Raw genomic sequence first — 19,977 nt, 5'->3', positions numbered from 1 at the left:
TCTGCCCCCACAAAGGAAGGAGGTAAGAAGAGCTAACTAGAATGACAGATCTATCAGGCCCTGCTTTTGGTAAGTGCTGGCTTGGAGCCATCCATCCAAGAACAGATGAAACAAACAAACAAAAAAACATTTTAGAGGAAATAAAACATACAGAGTAGAAACCAATTTACTAAATCCAAAAGCCAATCCCTTAATCTGAAAATTTAGGAAATAAATTGTCCTTTCTCAGTAAAAACTGATATGCGGTTTATCACTTTGTATGTTAGAGAATCTGTATAAAGCAGAAAGCTAAAACACAATTGTATGCTAGAGAATCTGTGTAAACCAGAAAGCTAAAAAAAGTGCATTCTTTAAAACACAATTATTTTATTAAACTAAGAGATAAATGCACACTGTAGTGATGCAACAACTGCCCAAACTGGGCACTGAGTTCTCTCCTCTTCCCTCTCTTCACCTGTTCCCAGAATTCAATACTAGCATGTAGATGAAACAGTCATTCTGCAAAGCACATTAACTATTTCCTGAGAGTAAGCCCCATTAAATAAAATGGGATTTTTAACACTGGCAAACACTGGCAGTTTTAAGAATATTGAATTCTTTATTCACAGACAAGCACAAAGAGATAACAAGGAACAGAAACACTGTGCCTTTGTTTAGACATAATCTGTTTAATAAATATGACTGTAAAAGCAATAAACAATCGCAATTATACATTACACTACATTGTATCCAACCAAGAGAGAAAAAATTACATCAAAAAAGTCATTTTAAAATTAGCAATAGTTCCAATGCTATAAGAAAAAAATCAAATCGACTTCCTATAAAAATAACTTGGCTAATATTGGATGTCCATGGCCTATTAGAATTGTGAGGGTTACTGTGCAGAGATAATTTAATATTTTCCTTTCTTCCAAAATGCTACCGCTATAGAGATATGACAGATGCCAAATCTTGTAGCAAAAATTGTAGAGGAATTCTAGATACCACAATCCAGATGAAAAATATTTAAAAGCCTCCCTGTTTCTTGACATTTTTTAGTTTAGGACTCAAATTTAATCTCAAGTAGAAATGTAGGACAGCCCTTAGAATTCTGCTTAACTAAGTTATCTCCCTGACATATGCATCTCTTGAAACAATCCACATTTTAAAAGTGTTATAGGATGGTTGTAAATTAGGCATTGCTTAAAATCTTACCAAGTGATTCTTGTAACAACATTGGAAGATGATATTCTGTAGACTCTGGTTATGTATTTACATTTACCACCACTTCTTTATATTCCTGGATTTCCATGTAGTTGTAGATATTCAGTAATAATGGAATTAATGCAGTAAGAGGTCATGGATTAGTTAGGAGGGAGCTGGTGTCTCTGGGTCTGTTCTATTAATTCACTTCCATGTAACAAAATTCCAGGTTGTTGCAGTAGTAAGAGCCAACCAAGCAAGCAACCAATCAATCAATCAATTTATTTGGCCCACGACCAGTACAAGTCAAAAGCAAGAACTATTCAATAAAACATTTAAGAATATAATTTGTCTAAAAATAACAAAAATACCTCCAAGATTTAACATTTAAAGTCCATACGTAAAAACTTAATGTAGCAAGAACCATGTGATTACAGATTATACTGGTTCTGTTCATTCATTGCTATGGAAATATGCTGAGCTATAATACTCCTCTTTAATTTAACTAGAATAATTTCTAAATTTCAGAATCTCAGCATAGTCATCTTACCAGCTTTTAGTGCCTTCAGTTCATACTATTGTATACCGAGTGCCAATATAGTGCCAATTGTATACTGAGTTCGTTACAAGGTGCTGGTTATTACCTTTAAAGCCCTATATGGCCGAGGACCGGCCTACCTTAGGGACTGCCTCTCTCCATATGTTCCCCAGAGAGCACTGCGATCTAGTTCACAAAATCTTCAGGAAGTACCTGGGCCAAAGGAGGCCAAATTAAAAACAACTAGAGAACAGGCCTTCTCTATAAAGGCTCCCCAATGGTGGAACCAGCTGCCGGAAGAGGTGCGGGCCCTACGGGATCTTAATCAATTCCGTAGGGCGTGCAAAACCGCCCTCTTCCAACTAGCCTTCTAAGATGGAACCTGGCATAAGCATCACGCCATCTTTAACACAACTGAGATGGTAGCACCACTAAATTATATTGCTTTAGACTGTTTTTAGATTATTTAATGTTTAATTGTGAATTGTATTTAATTGTATTATCCTGTTTTTATTGTTATAATATGGCTTATGCCATGTCCTGTAAGCCGCCCTGAGCCTGCCTCGGCGGGGAGGGCGGGGTATAAATAAAAAAAAAAATATTTATTGATAGAACACTTCAGAAAAGCAACCCTGGTGCAATCATGCATGAAATTGCATGAAAATCATTTTGTGTGGTGGTTTACTGATGCTCACATGCTCTTCTGAGCAATCATAAAACAGAATACTAGAATCTGATATTGATTTGTGTGTGTGTTTTATCAGTGTTCAAATGGGAAAAATTGTACACACACACCCAGTCTTGATTTATACACACATACATTCAGACTGCTTTTTTTTTTTTTATAATGCTTTATAAGAGCACTCATCGGCATTGGTAATATAGAGGAGGGAAAAGACACAAATGAATTGAAGCAATAGAAAGATGTGGCAAACTATGCTTATTTAGTGCTTTATACTAAATTCCAAAACATGAAAAATTAAGGATTTCTAAATAGAACATCAGTTCTATTTAAGGGGGGGGGGGAGGCTGGATAATTTGGAACTCTAACTCCAGAGATAAATCTGTATAATCACTGGGGCAGGACCAGTAAAACTTAATGTTTGGCTTTTTGTGAAGAAACTATAGCTTATTGTAGCAATCTAGGATCTTGCCACATAAAATAGTTTCCACACTGCTTAGTAAAATGAAGAAAACATACAGATGAAAGCATGCTCCAAAAGTCAACCCACAGAGACTTGTCTCCCTCATAACTATGCCAAAATGGCATGGCAGGCATTGGGGTTGTAATCTACAAACCACTTAGTGCAGAATTCTCAGATTCAGTCTGTTTGGGTCCCATTTAATGGAAAAAAGCCGAGTCTAATTGCAAAGATAGATATCACTGCTATAATGCAACTACATCTACTGAATTGGCTAGAAACAAGAGTCCACCAACATTGACCAAGGGCGTACATTGACATACAGTGGTGTTTGTGTATTTTCCTCCAACCCCAGGTTGCTGGGGCTATAGGTTTGTCCCTTAAAAACGTTTAAGTAGTTTCAGTTAATTAATTTTGGATTTAAGTTTTGTCTTGTGTTTGTTGTGTTATGAAGATTTTTTAAACATTACAGTGTCCGATGGATCAAAGTATTAGCAATTTCTCATACAAAAGATTAATGAATTTTAAAAGCTGTTGTGATTATTAACATGCCAATATTTTTCAATAATTCTTTTTTTGAAAGTTATAAATCCGTACTGTACAACATCTCAAAGTTTCAATAAAACATTCAACTGTTTGAATCACTGAATTTCTAATTAATTCTGAACCCTTATACACAGCTCAAATTTACTTTTTCAAATAGATTTGAAAAACTACAATGCTAAATTTCAAGTTTGCTTCTGGCCTACTCTTAATAACCTAGGGGGCTGTGAAAAATATACCAGACTGCCTAGAGATTAATGTACTCCCATTTTTAGAAACAGTTTCAAAGGACAGGGTTATTTACCTAGACATCTGAGATAGATCCAAACTGGTATTTCAGATAGCATCCTCAAGCAGACACTTCTAAACACTAGCAATAAGTTCTGGGAATGAAGATCTCAGATGAATTATGGTTGCCAGCTCCAGGTGGAGATCTTCTGGGATTACAATTGATATCCAGGTGACAAAGATCACTTCAACTGGACAAAATGGCCACTTTAGTAGGTGGAGTCTAGGGTATTAAAATCCCTCCCTTCCCCAAACCCTGCCCTCTTCAAGTTCCAGCCCCAACCTGGAGCTGGCAGTCCTAACCATGAATTGGCTGCTTCCCACTGACCCATTAATCACAGAGGTAATAGCCAGCAGAATTGACTTCATAGCACATAGTGACAAAGAAATATTTGATGACTGCATGTGTTTGCAGTACATCTGAGGCAGCTGGAGATCCTGGAAGATGTTGTAGTTTCTGTGATGACCTGCTTCCTCATATGAACATATGAAGCTGCCATACTGAATCAGACCCTTGGTCCATCAAGGTAAGTATTGTCTTCTCAGACTGGCAGCAGCTCTCCAGGGTCTCAAGCTGAGGTTTTTCACACCTATTTGCCTGGACCCTTTTTAGTTGGAGATGCCAGGGATTGAACCTGGGACCTTCTGTTTACCAAGCAGAGGCTCTACCACTGAGCCACCGTCCCTCCCCTCAGACAATGCATGCATGGAAGGAATAATCAAACCTAAAACTTTCACTATATAACTTGGTCTTCTTGGCCACCTCTTCTAATTGTACTTCATTTTCATTTGACATCAGGGCTGTTTGATTGGATACCAAACCAGAGGGTCTGCAGTACAATGAGTCATACTTATTTTTGCTGGACTCATTGAATCAAGTCATGAAAATAATCTATTTAAATTTGATCGGATAATTCCATGATCATCCAATCAGGCCAGGAAAAAGGACTGAGATTTTTGAGAAACATAAGAGTTGGAGATACATTTTTGTATTTAGATGCTGTATAGTGATACATACAACATGGAGACCAGAGCAGTTCAATAGTCATTTCTCACAGGTAGTGCATATTGGGATCATTTCACAGGATTGAACAGACATTTAATGTGAATAGGTCATCTGTGCAAGTTTCTTAAGGCTGCGTCTTCAGATATCCTCAGCTTGGGGACTTGTCTACAAATAGATTCTATAATCATTAAACTTTCATCAGGAGTCACAAAGACATCACAAATTATTGTTCTGCAACAAATGCCTTGATGGAATGTTAAGCAATTGGAGAACAAGTAAACCATGGGTGGAGACAGATCATACTGTATCAGAGCTGATGATGATTTGAGAGATAGATGCTTGTTTTACTTTTGCAGGGAGGAGGAGAATTTTTTGCAAGTTTTCCTATTGTTAAAAAAAACCCTGCCAAACTCGTTTGACCAAAAAAGAAAAAGAGAGATAATTGATGTGTCTTTCAACCACTGTCAATGTTTTGAAAAACTCTTACCCATTACCAATCTGAAGAAGCTTTAAATCAAACTGAATCAGTTAGGTGCTGATATAAATGCTTAAATGGACCGAATCCATTTGAACTGGATAGTATCATGCCCTCACTTTTTACTCCAGTGGACATAATGCAGAAGATACCTGACTCCAGAGGTAAGTTGTCTTGGGTGGCCAGATTGTTAAAAATGTATACCTGACATTTCACTTTACTGGATAGGCAAAAATGAAAGGACAGCCATTAGCTTATGCAACAACTGGACTTTGTCAGTGAAATATGCAAGCTTCTTCTGAGTCTTTGTTATATCTGAAGAAGCCAAAAACAGTTCTAGAAAAAGGACATGAAAAAAATATGAAAAGGCAAAATGAGCACATGAAAAAAATGTAAATGGATAAGAACACTGTGGTGCCTTTAAACTCCAGTGCAATGTGTGTTATGTGTTAGAAATATAAGCTGGGTGGCAAATCCACCTATAAGCCTGAAGTGTTCAAAGCAAAAAACAATTATACAAAAAGTCAGGAACTTTCACCCCATCTCAACCCCTTCCCAAAAGATCCCATGCACATACTTGACCTATACCATTATGAATCATCTACAAATTAAACCTGGATTAGAAAAGAAAAGAGAAGTGGAATAAGAAGAAAGGGTCTTTCTATGCCCTCCCCTTTCCTCAATTAAAAGAGAGCACCTGTACACTGCAGTCCAAATTATGTTATCCAAATGACATCCACATGCACAGGCTTAAAGCTAAAAACCCTTTTGTCATCAGAAGAATCAAAAAGTCCAAAATCAGTGATTGGTTTCTTTTTTATACACACATATATACATATATATATATATATCTTGGAGTGAAGAGGATACAGATAGACCGGTGTCCTTATTTCAAACATTTATACAAGTAGGGATCTCTTTTGTGCTTTGAGTCTCAGCAACTGTGGAAATACTTCCTGTGACAGAGAAAGAAACACACGAAAAAAGAAATTTAGCAAAATAATAGACTGCTACTGAAGGAACAGAAAATACTTCAATATCATGACATTTATCTTTGGATTCAACCATATAACACTAACATGAAAAAGGCCCAGAATATTTGCTTGTCATTTAGAAGGTACAATGTAACATCTTGTTCCTATATTAATGAATGTGACTTAATCCTGTCAAATTGCACAGCAAGTAGGCAAGAAGAGGAACAGGGTTAGAAGTGTTCCTCAGAAGGCTTTGAAAAGAAAACAAGGGTGTCAGAAGTTTTTTTAGGCACTTGCCTTTGCTCAAATACATGCTGTGCATAAAAAGAATGCAGAATGTGCATTAAGCTAGGTTTTACAGCCCATGGTAAATTTCCATATCTGGGGGCAAGTGAGCTTTAAGCCTACCCAGAAGCAATTTCTTATGACTTGAAAGCCATGATTTCTAGAGAAGTTCAAAAGCACCCAGCAGAATCCACCATGAATTCCACTTACCTTGGTTACAGGCCAGGGGTCTCTGAAGAAATTTTGTCTAGCCCTTTGGAACTGTGCTGCCATGTTTGCTAATTTTTGCTATTATAAAGCCTTGAATGCTTTCTCTCATACACTGCTATGTTGCATGCATATGGGCTTTGTAGACTACAACAGCTGTGCACATGCACATACACAATTAACAGTTGCCAATGAAAAGCAATCAACAAATTGCTTCTGAATTTCTGTCCCTCCAAATCTTCCCACTCCCAAACTTTGGGGAGTTCTGATTAACCTCATTTCGATTGCAATATGGCAACATTTGTTTTCCCACTTCCATACAGACTAGATTTCCAACATTTGTAATAACTACACATTAGTATCTGCTATTGAGTGAGGTATCTTATGACCATGTGATCCCCCCCCCCTCTTGTTTATGTAAGCTATGCTCATTGGCAATCAGGCACATTGAAACACTAGACATTTCCCACCTGTATGTGATTATGTATATAATTGTATTAACATTCCTTTTTGTTGCTGTTGATAATGGAAAGATCCTGATGTGAGAGTTCACAAGTGCAGTAATGTGCATTGCTGCTTATTCATTTAAATGTTCTGAGATGTTAATTTTCAGTGTTTATACATACATCCTCCCTCCTCCTTTAAAAAAGAACACATTATTTTGGAAATGAGGAGAGGCAGAAGTGGCTTAATTGTGTGTGATTTCCCATCTGAGGCCTTGGAAGCACAGAACCTTTCTGCAAACTAAAAGGAACAATGTGTACTAGGATCTACATTAACACTGGAACTAACAAGTCAGGACTTCACATTAACTAAAAGGGATATAAATGCAATTGTGCACAACAGTGTGCCAACAGAAATTATACCAGTGGTTTAAGTTCACGATTGCTGGTTTTTATATCTCATATAAAGAGAGAGGGGAGGGGACTCATATGAATGAAATAAATGAAAAGTGCAGAAAGAACAAATTGCACATATGCCATTTCAGTAAGTAATTAGAGAAATTCTACATTTGAAATCAGAGGCCGGACAGAGAAGAAGGTGGGACTGAAAAACTGTGCAATGGTTTTTGGGGGAAATCTGCCCTCCCCTGTTAAGCAAGTGAAAGGATTAGATTGATGATGAGCAGCATACGAAAGCTTACATTCTGAATAAAACCTAATTGGTCTTAAAGGTGCACTTGTCTACTGCTTTGTTCTATAGCATCTGCTGGTGTTATTTATTTCTGTAACAAGTATATTGTTCATCCAGTTTGTGATGCAGATACAGAAAATGTATGTGTGAAAGCATGTGAGGCCAGTATAAAATAGCAGCCATGGTAGCACAAAAGTGGACCAGCTGGAATCCTAGAGAAGCTGTATAGATTCCACAGGTCTTCCCACGCTTAGTCAGGAAGTGCCTCTCCTGTTAGACCCTAATTCTTAATCCCAGATATGCTGAGGCTGGCTGCTGTTACTCACTGTGCAGAGAAAGAAAGTCATCCCATGCTCAAAAGCAGTCTGATTTTTAAGATCATATTATCCAGGGCTGAACCCCACATTACATAAAGCTTTCAGGGCTCAGCCCTAGCTCAAATTGAGGTAAGGCTAGATCCAAAATAGGGTTGCCAGATATCCAGGATTCACTTGGGCAGTAGAAGAAGTGCCTGATTTGTCCAGTATCCAGAACAGCATTCATATAGTATTGTTACTGACAGCTCCCTAAAGGCTCCAAATTTCCCTTTTACTTCCCAGTCTAGCTGCTTTGGTCTTTGCCCCCTGCAGACAGCAGCACCAGCCCCCACCCTTCCATGTAGCTGACTGCCCATTCTCTAATCAGCAGGTCAGCAACCCAGCGCACCTGCGCCTGACGAGCGCTCCTCATACATCTGACCGCCAGCATGCTCATCAGCAGGGCAACAGTCTATGCACTGTCTGGTTCTGGACCCAGGGCAGTCCTTGGCTGTCTGGTCACGCTCGCTGGTTGGTGTCCAGGATGTCCAGGAAATTTTCCTCCCAATAGCCTCTTGTGTACAAGAATTGGTCTTTGGAAATCTGGCAACCCTACAAATAACCCCAGCTAGAATCAGTTAGATTCATGATAAGCAGTTCTTGAACACTATTCCCAGAGTGCAAGATGATGGGGAAGAAGTGAAGTTAATTCAGAATCAAATTCACACAGTAACAATAGATCATACATTTACATTAGGTCATTATGCATTTTTCTTTCCATTGAGAAAACTGTCAACTTGTACCGACAACTGGCAGTCTTGATTTCTTCCTTGCACCTAAGGTTGTATTTAAGTGGCATAGCTAGATTTGGATCCAGTAGCACCTTAGAGAGCAGGAAGATTTCCAGGTTTAGGTCTGAAGGGAGATTTCACTCTTGAACACTTATACCCTGAAAATGTTTTAGTCACTAAGGTGCTACTGAACTCAAATCTAGCTCTTCTACTGCAGACCAACACAGCTACCCTGTGAAACTATTAAGTGGCATATTTCACCCTTGCTCTATTGTGACTTACATTAGATGACTGCGGAATTATCTTCATATGGTGGAAAAGAGCTGATCTATCACTAGACTTGGTTTTCCACCAATAAAAACCAAAGGAACTAGGGATTTTGTTGATGGAATATAGTGCAATTAGCTTTTCTTGATGACGATGATGAGATATATGCAACTTTATTGCTGGGTTTCTGTTCCACTTTCTCATCACACTATCTACATTTTGCATTCTCCTCCTCCTTTCCTCTCAGTTCAGCTGGCTTCCTCTTCCCCCTGGCTAAAGAGGGAGTTAAAGATCAAGAGAGAAGGGAAGGAGATGAGGTAATCTGACAAATTATTGTAGCAGTGGTAGCAGCCTCAGGCCATGCAAGGTTTCTGCAACCAGAAGAAGTACTCCTGACCTGGACAGCCCTGGCTAGCCCAGTCTTGTCAGATCTTGGAAGCTAAGCAAGGTCAGCCCTTGCTAGTATTTGAATGGGCGACCACCAAGGAATACCAGGGTTGTGACACGAAACCAGGCAATGGTGAACCGCCTATGAACGCCTCATGCCTTGAAAACCCTTTGAGGTCACCAGAAGCTTTGACTTGCTAGCAACAACAACAGTGGAATACTACTGCAGATAGGCTTGCCGACAAGCCTAGAGAAAAATGGTCTGTTCTTTTAAGACATTGGATGCCACAAAAAGCTTCAGCAGCTCATTTCCACACAGAACATTTCCCCCAGGTCTGTTGACAATCCTAACTGAAAATATCCTCCAAAGACTGTTTGATATCACCTTTTTATTGACCCAAGAAAAACTACAGGTCCCCCCCCCCTTTTTATTATTTTTATCAATTGTATGGGGAAACCACAGTCTTTAAAATCACAGTAGCAAAACAAGAGAGTTTGTGGGAGACAAACTAATCATAATACCTGTAATTAAGGCTATTAACAAAAGTCAGTACAAAGTTTACAACAATATCACACTAGAATATAATAGAAACAATGCATTAGTAATCCTGCAGTCAATATAACATATATATAATCCAATAGGAAAAAAACTTCCACAGCATCCATTCCAAACTCTCAGAGGTAAGTCATCAAAAACAGATCTTCATAAAATCCTAGGTACTCACCACAGCCTTCTTACAGTATTTCTTTAAGGAACCCCAGGACTACATTAGACCAGGAGACTTATATATCCAAAAGGACCAGCGGAGGACCATAAGCACAACAATTATTTCAATTCAAAATGTTCTTTTGCAAGAGCTCTGGTCCAGTACCTGTAGTCTCCCTGGTAGAAGAAATTCACAATGGAACAATAAGCCCTCTCTCAATGCATATACAGCCCCTGCTCATTTCCAATAGGCTCTGCATTCTTCATGGAGGTGCCTGATTTGCCTATTGCTTATTTCCAATACTGCGTACTGGGAATGAGCAGTGGCTGCGCATATACATTGAGAGAAGGTTTATAGTTCCATTGTGAATTTCTTCTACCAGGGAGACCACAGATACTGGACCAGAGCTCTTGAAAAAGAAAATTTTGAATCGAAATGATTGTTGTGCTTATTATTCTTCCTCCAGCCCTTTTGGATATATAAGTCTCCTGGTTATCGTAGTCCTGGGGTACCTTAAAGAAATACTTGAAGAAGACTGTAGTGAGAACCTAGGACTTTATGAAGCCCTGTTTTTGATGACCTTTTGTTAATAGCCTTAATTTAAATTTATTATGATTAGTTTGTCTCCCATGGTCTCTCCTGTTTTCCTTGGGTTCTCTGCTGGTCAGTTAGTCTTTGTGGTAAACATTCTTTTCTGAGATGCTTCTGCCAACCTAATAGTATTTAGTAGATGGCTGGAGGGAAAGAAAAAAAACCTGCTTGGGTTTTGTTTCTTAGCTCCATTCTTTCCTTTAGAACCTCAGCTTTTGCTGATCACTATTTAGTTCAGGGGTGCCAAACATGCTGCCCCGGGGGCCGAATCAGCCCCCTGGAAGGTTCCTATCAGGCCTCCGAGCAACTGGTTGTTGTCTGTTTCCTCTTTCTTCCTGCCTCTGCATAACAGCTTGCTTTGCAAGGCTTGCTCAATCACACAGGAGCAACAGAGCAAAACCTTTATTTTCTCCAATTGGCTGAGGCTCCTTCCTTGGGGACAACGGGGTAGAGGTAGAGCTTGCTTTGCCAGGCTCTCTCAATTGTGCAGCAGAGGTACTGAATCAAGCATCTCTTCTTTCTATTGGCTGAGGCTCCTCCCCCTCCTTGTCCCTTGGGGAAGGAAGGAAAGAGCCAGAGCTTCTTTTCTCCAGTTCCCTGGATCCCATGGAAGAAATACAAGGAAAGCACCTTTAAGACCAATGAGTGCTAATGTTTTGTTGTTGTTCAGTCACACAGTCGAGTCTGACTCTTCGTGACCCCATGGACAAAGTCATGCCAGGCCCTCCTGTCTTCCACCATCCTCTGAATGCTAATGTTTTAAGCATGTTTTATTTTAAGGGGTTTTTTTTAAAAAAAGAAATCTTTAATTGTGTTTGTCTGTGTCCTTTATAAAGTTTACATCGCTGCTATCTAATCTTAAACAGGTACTCATATGGCCCAGCCCAACATGGCCCGGCCCAACAAGGTCTCATTTATATCAGATCCGTCCCTCATAACAAATGAGTGACACCCTGGATTTAGTTCCTTTGGTTAGCTGGATATATTTCTCTAAATCCTGGCCTCTACTTAGTTTTTAGCCCAGATTTGTTCTTGATCAGTCTTCTCCTCATTTCCTTTTGTTCACTCTCATAAGTTGTTGCACTGTGTATAATAAGATTGCTCTTATTCATTATCATTTGTTTTCCTCTCAATATTTTCAAGTTCTAGGTTCTCCCTGTAATTTCTCTCTCTGATTCTTCTTGCTATTTCTTTTAGTGATTTTGTTTTCTCTTCTAGCCACCATGAAGACTGTGACAATAAAGCTTTTATGCTTCCTTCCTCCTGTCATTTTCTCAAATTTAAAATTCATGATATTTATCCTCTTTCTTACAAATTGTTGCTCTATCTTCTCCTTGAAACTCCTTTTCTATTTGATTTTCCTCAATGAATAAGTTTTCTGCTTTTCCTCTTGCCTCCTATTTATTTAAGATTTAATTTTTCTCCCTTGTCATGGCATTTGTGTTCATTCTTTGGCTGGATATTTGTACTCAGTCTAGTCACTAGTAATACTCTATTCTTGCTTTTACTTTCAGCAGTTCAATTTCTGACTGTGAATTTCCTTTTTATCTTCCCTTTGTTAATTTTATTCTGCCCTTTTCTTGTATAAGCTTTGAGGGGGAGGGATGTTTTCATTTCATAAATTTAAAAAGCAGATTATGAAGTAACACAGGAAAAGGGGAGGGGCTTGGTAAGGGGTAAGAGGAATATGCATGCAAATATTCAAGAATATATTAAAAGGCTCTCATTTGCACACCCAGAGCCTATCTGAAAGTATATTTTCCCCTGTGAATGGTGCTAAAATGAACACGAGAGGACAAGACAGTGTAGGAATGTTTCACTCAACATTAAGTGTGGCTACTGTTTACCAAAATTTGTTAAATAGCTTCAAAAGCTGGTTAAGGAGAGAATCAGGTTAATCATGGTTCACAGTGCACATGTGCTAGCCTGTTCTCAACCCATGTAAGGTAGAAGACCGGACATATGGAAGATATGCCTATACCTTTTTTCTTGACTGTGGTTAAGTATACTTCAATGCTTACTTATGTCCTGGCCTTAAGAGGAAGCAAGTGAATCAGGATTTGGGTCAATGATTGTGCATGCATGCTTAGGATTACTTCTTGGGCAAGAGAGCTTACTAACTGTGTAAGTGGCATGAAAAAGTAATAGAAAATGTTCTTTCTATTTTCTATATTATTGGTTGTAAAAAATGTCTCCTATATAGCAAAAGGGGTCAACATGCAGATGATACTAAACTTTATCTCTCCTTTTCATCTGAGTCCAGGGAATGGATGTACAGTTTCTCAAATCATGGGGGATTAGATAAAACTTAATCCAGACAAAATTGAATATGTTGTGGATAGGTGTTAAACCTGACCCAGGAAGGGGTTAGCCTGAAATAGTATGCTCCTGTGCTTCTTTCTGAAGCTATCCAGGTGTCAGAGGTGGCTTTTCAAAGAGAGGGTTTTTTTAAATTTCACTAGTCCTTTTAAAACTAATTTCTAATGTTCTATTAAATTGTGAATGTAATGTTTTAGCCTCTCATCTATATGCTTCAACAACCATATCAAGTGAAAGCTGCCTTAGGTCAGTCTTAAAGTAGAAAGGCAAAATATTAAATATTGGCATTTGTTATGAAAGGGAAGGATATAGCAGTAGTGACAACTTTTTAAAGTTCTTATCTTGTGTCTTTAAGAGCAATATGACATGCAGAAATGCCAAGAGTAGGCAAGGCTTTTCCTGGTATAAGATAAAGCAATAGGAAAAGCTTAATCTGTTTAATGTCTATAAGTCAGGCTGCTATGAAAAGCACTCAAGTAAATGAAAAACAGGGTAATTTTAGGATCCATTGTTTCTGTTGCTCATCCCCAGTCAAGCAGACAGATATGGCCCTATGGTGAGCAACCCACAGCTTTGTCTTGGAGGTGTATTTGCTCCTCCATCCACATCCTATGGTTCAGTATCATATCTAATAGCAAAATGTGCCCCAATCTGTGGATACTCAAACCCATGGATCATGGTGCTTTACACCGAATTAATTGTTTTCAACAAGCTTGGGGGACTCCCCCTCCCAGGTTTGCAGAAAAACTTGAGAACTTGAAAAGGGGCAAGAGTTCCCTCAGAATTCTCCCAAGTTGTCTGCACAACCATGGCTAAACACTTTTGCTGCAGGAGAGCAAGGAAGAAATTGCTGTCGCAGCTGTTAAAGGGACATCCTGAAGACAGGAGGAGCTGAGAGGAGGTCAGGTTGAAGCCTGGACACTGGGTGCCTTCCAGTTAGTTTCTTCCTGTTTCCCCCTACCACTCTAGCTGTGGGGAGGAGGAAAAACAATGAGGGGTGGCAAGGAGCGAGCTTGCAAAGGGCCTCAAAGGTGGTGAAGGGGCTGTGCTCTGGATGCTGGAGGGGGGAAGAGCAGTGGCTATGCCAGTGGGTGGGATCAAGGTAAGTAATAGGGAGAAAGAGACAGAAAGATATAAAATGGGATAGGAAGAGAGAGGAAATTACAGTCATGCAGAGAGGACATAAGGAATGACAGTAGATTTACTTTTACAGGCTTCCCAAGCTCCTGCTGGAGGCGGGGTTTTCCCTGATTTCAGGGCCCCCAACCCGCTGGCATGGAGTGGGCTGCTAGGGGGATCCCCGCCCCAAAAGAGCTCCATCATGCGCAGTGCATGCAGCACAATGACATCACCCAAAAGTCCCCCACTGGCAGCTGGTGGGGACTTGGTTGCCCCACTTTTACATGTAGTAGAGAGTGGGTAGGAAAAAGAGAAACTGAGATAAGATGTAGGGGAGAGAGGAAGAAGCAGAGAGAAAAGGATGTTTGCCCCTGCAAGTTTCTTGCTAATCCCTGCTTGTATATTCTAATAGCCAAGTCAACCAAATCTGACAGAACATGAATCTGGAGAATGGAACTGAGAATGGACAACAAAGTTTCCTACAAGCCTGTAAAATCCTACATGTTTGCAGAAAAATCTGAAATCTAACAAAAAGGGAAATACATTGTGGGGTTAATCCCCTCAAAATTATTAAAGGAGTACCTGTAGCTTTAACAAAGAGATGTCCATGGCCATTACAAGGCAACCACAACAGCCTTGGTTTCTGTAAAAGGCAGGGGGAGGGGCAGGGCCCTTACACAGATTGTTTGTTCTTTGTGGGAAGACTCTTCAGGACCAGGCCTAGCAGGAACCACTGTGCACTTGATCCCACTACGGCTGGCATGCAGGAGCAGGCCAGGTAGGCAGCCTCCTAGGGTGCCACCTGGCCACAGGGGTGGGGGGTGGGCGCCTTATCCCCATTTGTGCTGTCCCTGTTGTGCACCAGACCTGCATACCATCCCTGTTCTGAGGTGAGCAAACATGTCACATACCCCACCCAGCCCCTTCTGGATCTGGAGGGGGCTGAGTGGGGTGTGTGGCATGGCTTATTTGCTTGCCTTGGAGACATTTGGAGCAGCTCTGAATGTCTCCAAGTCAAGCAGATGTGCCATGTGCTCTGCCCAGCCCCTTCCAGGTCCAGAGGGCGCACAGTGCTCCTGCACAGCTCTCCTGGGCTAAGCGGGGACTGCAAGACAGCATGAGCCCCTTGCCTGAGGGGCCAGAAGTGCCAGCACTGCTGCTAGATCCCACACAACTTCCATAACTCACCTAGATCTGGTTGCTTACTAATGTTCAACAGCAGCCACCCACAAAAGCCAGTGTGGTGTAATAGAGTTTCAGACTAGGAACTTGAATCCCCATTCTGCCCTTAAAAACTCACTGGGTGACGTTGGGCTAGATACACAGTTGCAGTTTACCTTTCCACCAGGGCTGGATTAGCTATTAAACCTCTCAGTGGGTTGATGGCTTCTGCCCCACTCCTGTGGCAAAAGTGCTGAGCTCACTCACCTGAGACAAGACGAGATGGAGAGGCAGCACCTGGCCTGCCCAAGGTGAGACAGGTCCTCCTGAAGCAGGACAGGGGAGGTAATGCATGGCCCACCTGAGGCAAGATAAGGTATAGGAGATGGTGCCTGGACTGGTCCACCTAAGGTGAGGGGGAGGCTGCAGCTAGCTAGACCTGCCCAAGGTGAAGGGGGAGGAGGTGCTTAACTCAGTCTGCCTGAGCCCAGCTGAAATCAGGAAAGAAGCATCCACCCCCTACCTGAGGCATGGGAAGTAGTGTCTAGCTCATCTGAGTCATGTGTGAGGCAACAAAAGTGGCACCCAGTCAATTTGTTAGGCAGGCTTCCTCTTCCTTCCTCCCCACCTCCTCCCTTTGGGAGAGCAGAGCAGAGTCAGGCAGACCACCTTCCTCTCTCTTTCTCTAATTTGGTGGGAGGTGGGGCCATGAGGCTGGAGAAGGGGTCTGCTTTCCAGAGTGTTTCATTCTACTCCTGCTCCCAGGTTTTCCCTGAAGATAAGATGGTAGAGAAGAGAATGACATAAGCTACTTTGAGTCCACATTGTGGAAAAAGGTGTAGTATAAATAAAGTGTGTGTATGAAGATTGGGGGCAGATAAAAGTTAGGTTGGTGTGTGAGTGGGAAAGAGAGAAGGAAACAGAGAGAGGTCAGGATATGGGGGTTTGTCAGGATGAAGCAAAGAGTTGGGGAAGATGATACGAGGGGAAATGAGGTTCCCCCTTGCAGGTTGCCCACTGTGCACCTGGGTGTGGGCCTGGGAACTCATGTTGTACCTGAGGGGAGGCTGCCAGGGGTAGGAGAGAAGGGAAAGCTATAAACAAGGGTGCAGGTAACAGTAACTTGACTGATGGTTGGGAAGGTGACAGAAAAAGGGGAGACACAATTCAGGCTCGCAGGGAAGACATATTAAGATGGTTAGTCTGTCTGTAGCAGAAAAAAAGAGCAAGAGTCCAGTAGCACCTCAAAGACTAATAACATTTGTGACAGGGCATGAGCTTTTCTGAGTCATTGCTCACTTCAGATACTGAAAAAGAGAGCAGTGACTCACAAAAGTTCATACTCTGCTACAAATTTTCTCAGGGAAGTGAAAGAGGAAATTGGGAGGGGGAAATGATATGTATGCCCCTACAAGTTCTTGTGGGTTCCCACTTGTCACACAGAAACAGAGTTCATTATATATATATATATATATATATATATATATATATATATAATAAAACTGTAGTACTTCATTAAAAATCATGCCACTTTGAATGCAGCTACCACATTTTCAATGCTTTATGAGTCATAACACGACATTTAGAGTATGCCTTTACAGGAACATTACAGAAGGAAACATTTTGGGTATTCTGCTTAAGTAGACTTCAAGTATCCAAAACTGGTGAAGTGTAGCATATCCAGTTGTATATAGAATTGTTTGACTGAAAAGAAACAGAAGGTCATACAATTTAAAACTCTGCATTGAGACAGAATCTTAGAAATTCTGTCACAACTGAAACATTACAACATGTAATCAAAGTGCAAGAAACAGGAAGAAAAGACATGCAGATGTAGCAAAGATACAATTGTCTAAAGGGCAAGGAATAGGGTTAATAAAGCAAGTACAGGAGTCTCACACAATAAAGCTGTGCAAAGGAAGAAAAAATTAATGGAAGAAAGCTGTTCAGCAGATGAATATTAATAACAATGTGCCATGTAGCATTTTGCAGTGGTGGTCAAATAAGTGGCCAAGGAGACAGCTGTCCATAGGAGATTGTATGGAAACATTTTCTTATTCATGATTTCTCATATTTCTGATCATATATTTAAGATTCTTCTCACCAGATTAACTGATACTACAGAAGATGGGCCCCTCACAGAAGATGGGAGCCCCTTCTTTATCCCTCACAGTAGCTTAATGTTTGATGAATGTTATGTGTTTTCATACTAGTCCATATGGTCTTGGTGGATTAAAGATCTATTCTGACCCCAAATACATCTGAGGATGAAATGAAAATGCAATTGTAAAGCCTCATCATGAAATAGTTTCCTTTTCTTCATAGTGTATTTCACCCTCTCCATCTGTCACCAAGCATGTTTCAGGGTACAAAACAGCTTTCTGAAACTAATGGGCCAGTGATGAATATATACATTTAAATTAATCAAATAAAACTTCACATACATACAGTATGCTTGTTTCTATCTGTTTTTGGCTGCAAAACTGAGTCTGTTAAGTGACAAAATTCCACACATTTTCTATCAAGATCAACCAAATTAAGCAAGAGTTACATGTGGTGGGGAAAAGGTAGGCTACAGCCTTAAACCAAAACACATAGCATTAATTCTGCAGTACTAAAAATGATCATAAATAATGGAGCTTTAAAAAAATACCATTAAAGTACTGCTCCAGAACTACCCTAGATCCTGCAGTTATTTATAAGTCAGTCTTTCCTTTTCTAATTCCACTAACAGGCATGGTAGGAAGATGGGATGGTGTATCTTCCACATGGAGATAGGGTCTTGTGGTTTCCCCATTGCTGGTGCAGCTATAGTTCAAGTACCACAGCAACAGGGCCTCCCCATGGCAGATTTCTTGCAGTTTCTCTGTCCCCAGAAGTGGCCTCCCCTCCTCCCCTGGGCAACATGGGCTTTTGCATTTAAAAAAAAATCAACCCAAGAGTATTGTTATATCAATATAGTATTGTAATGATAGGTGTAGTAGGTTCTCTGAATTCCCAGCTTTCATTTTAAAAAGAAAAAGGGATAATTACATTTTTAAAATGCAAGCTGGGAATTCAGAGAATTGCTACACATGTTGTTGCAGTAGTATAACAATGTAACAATATTCTAGTGCTGATTTTGTTTTTTGGTTTTTTTTAAAAAAAGCCCTCGGGGCAAGGGAACAAATGGCTGCCATGGTGACAGGGTCAGAGCAAATGACTGCCATGTGGACCAGATCATTCAAACTTACCCACAATGTGGCCATCCAGGCTTTACTGTGATATTTCCCAAAACTTCAGAGCAAATTAAGTTTGAGAAAGATCAGGGAACAGCTGAAGAAACCTCTGGAGGTGAGTGAATGAACCACAATGCTGTGGGAAAGCAGGAAAAATCCTGCTTCCCCAAAGCATTGAACTTGAGCAGATATCCCCATGGAAGACCTCAGAAAGTTTTCATATATCTTTTTCAAGGTTGCTTGCAAACTTCAACAAGTATGGAAAAATGTTCAGGGTTGGGAGTCTACAACATCTGTTCATGTGAAGGCATTTTGAAAGCATAACTTTAACCAATGAAGGTTTGCTTTAAAATTATTTGAGTGGCTAGTAAGGAGAATTCTGCACTTTGCCTAGCAGCTGGATGGCATCTTAAAGGGTGGTGTCAGTCTTCACAGGAGTAACTTTAAATTGTACATGAGAAATCCATATATATATGAAGTACATATAAAGTACATGAAATATCTATATCTATATCTATCTATATCTATATCTATCTCTCTCTCTCTCTCTCTCTCTCTCTCTCTCTCTCTCTCTCTCTCTCTCTCTCTCTCTCTCTCTCTCTCTCTCTCTCTCTCTCTCTCTCTCTATATATATATATATATATATATATATATATATATATATATATATATATATATATATATATATATATTTCATGTACTTTGCATGAAACCCTAAGCAATTACAGAGAGAATTACTACAGTGAAGACACAACACTGCTGAATTTCTTATTTATGTAGTAGATCAGTAGGAGGAAGGTTCTTGGAGTTAGCTTTGAGTAATTTAAAGAGGTTAACACAAAAGTGGGAATAGTTAAGCATTACAGCAGAGAAGGCTGGAAGGCTCAGAATAAATTTAGCCAATCAGAAAGCAGAATCTGACCATTTCCTGGCTGTTGTAGTTTATTTACCTATGGGCTGGGAATCCACCTTCTCCTCTACTAGTTGTTCTGGGGTCATCTCCCTCTGAGGGACATTAGGCATGCTTTCACTTTGACTGCCTGGACTGACCATCTCTTGATCTTTCTCATTCTGCATCTGTGCATAAACATTAATCCCCGGAATCTTCCTAAAACATTAACAGAAACCATCATTGGTGGGTATGCTATGGAGTTCTTGGGATCATGTTTTCACATCTGAAAGATGTACAGAAGAGTAAAAAGCAAGCATTCATACCTTTTGAATTTGTAGATTACAAAGACTGCCAAGCCCACAAACACCACGGAGAGCAGCATCAACATGGCTGAACCACTGTGGCTAGGTGTGACATCTATGAGAGGGGCTGCAAAATGTTAAAGAGAACTTTAG

The 19,977-nt window shown here is 40.2% G+C and overlaps 1 protein-coding gene across 4 annotated transcripts in view; it reads right to left on the bottom strand.

Moving 5' to 3' along the window:
- Positions 1 to 5,972: 5,972 nt before the first annotated feature.
- Positions 5,973 to 19,977, bottom strand: part of SORCS1 (sortilin related VPS10 domain containing receptor 1) — a 763,613-nt gene continuing 749,608 nt past the window's right edge. The window contains exons 25-28 of one of the 4 annotated variants that reach the window (XR_009555572.1): positions 19,846 to 19,951; positions 19,581 to 19,738; positions 8,480 to 8,682; positions 5,973 to 6,130 (exon numbers count right to left, since the gene is read on the bottom strand). Coding sequence is in view for 3 of the 4 variants with exons in the window: in XM_060241700.1 (XP_060097683.1) it covers positions 6,066 to 6,130; positions 8,480 to 8,682; positions 19,846 to 19,951 (374 nt within the window). In the remaining variant the exon portion in view is untranslated. The remainder of the gene's footprint in view (positions 6,131 to 8,479; positions 8,683 to 19,580; positions 19,739 to 19,845; positions 19,952 to 19,977) is intronic. The other 3 variants (XM_060241701.1, XM_060241700.1, XM_060241702.1) reach the window with 3 other exon arrangements.

This window comes from Heteronotia binoei, chromosome 6, assembly GCF_032191835.1.
Source record: "Heteronotia binoei isolate CCM8104 ecotype False Entrance Well chromosome 6, APGP_CSIRO_Hbin_v1, whole genome shotgun sequence".
NCBI classification, from domain to species: domain Eukaryota; kingdom Metazoa; phylum Chordata; class Lepidosauria; order Squamata; family Gekkonidae; genus Heteronotia; species Heteronotia binoei.
This window is presented reverse-complemented; position numbering and strand designations above follow the sequence as displayed.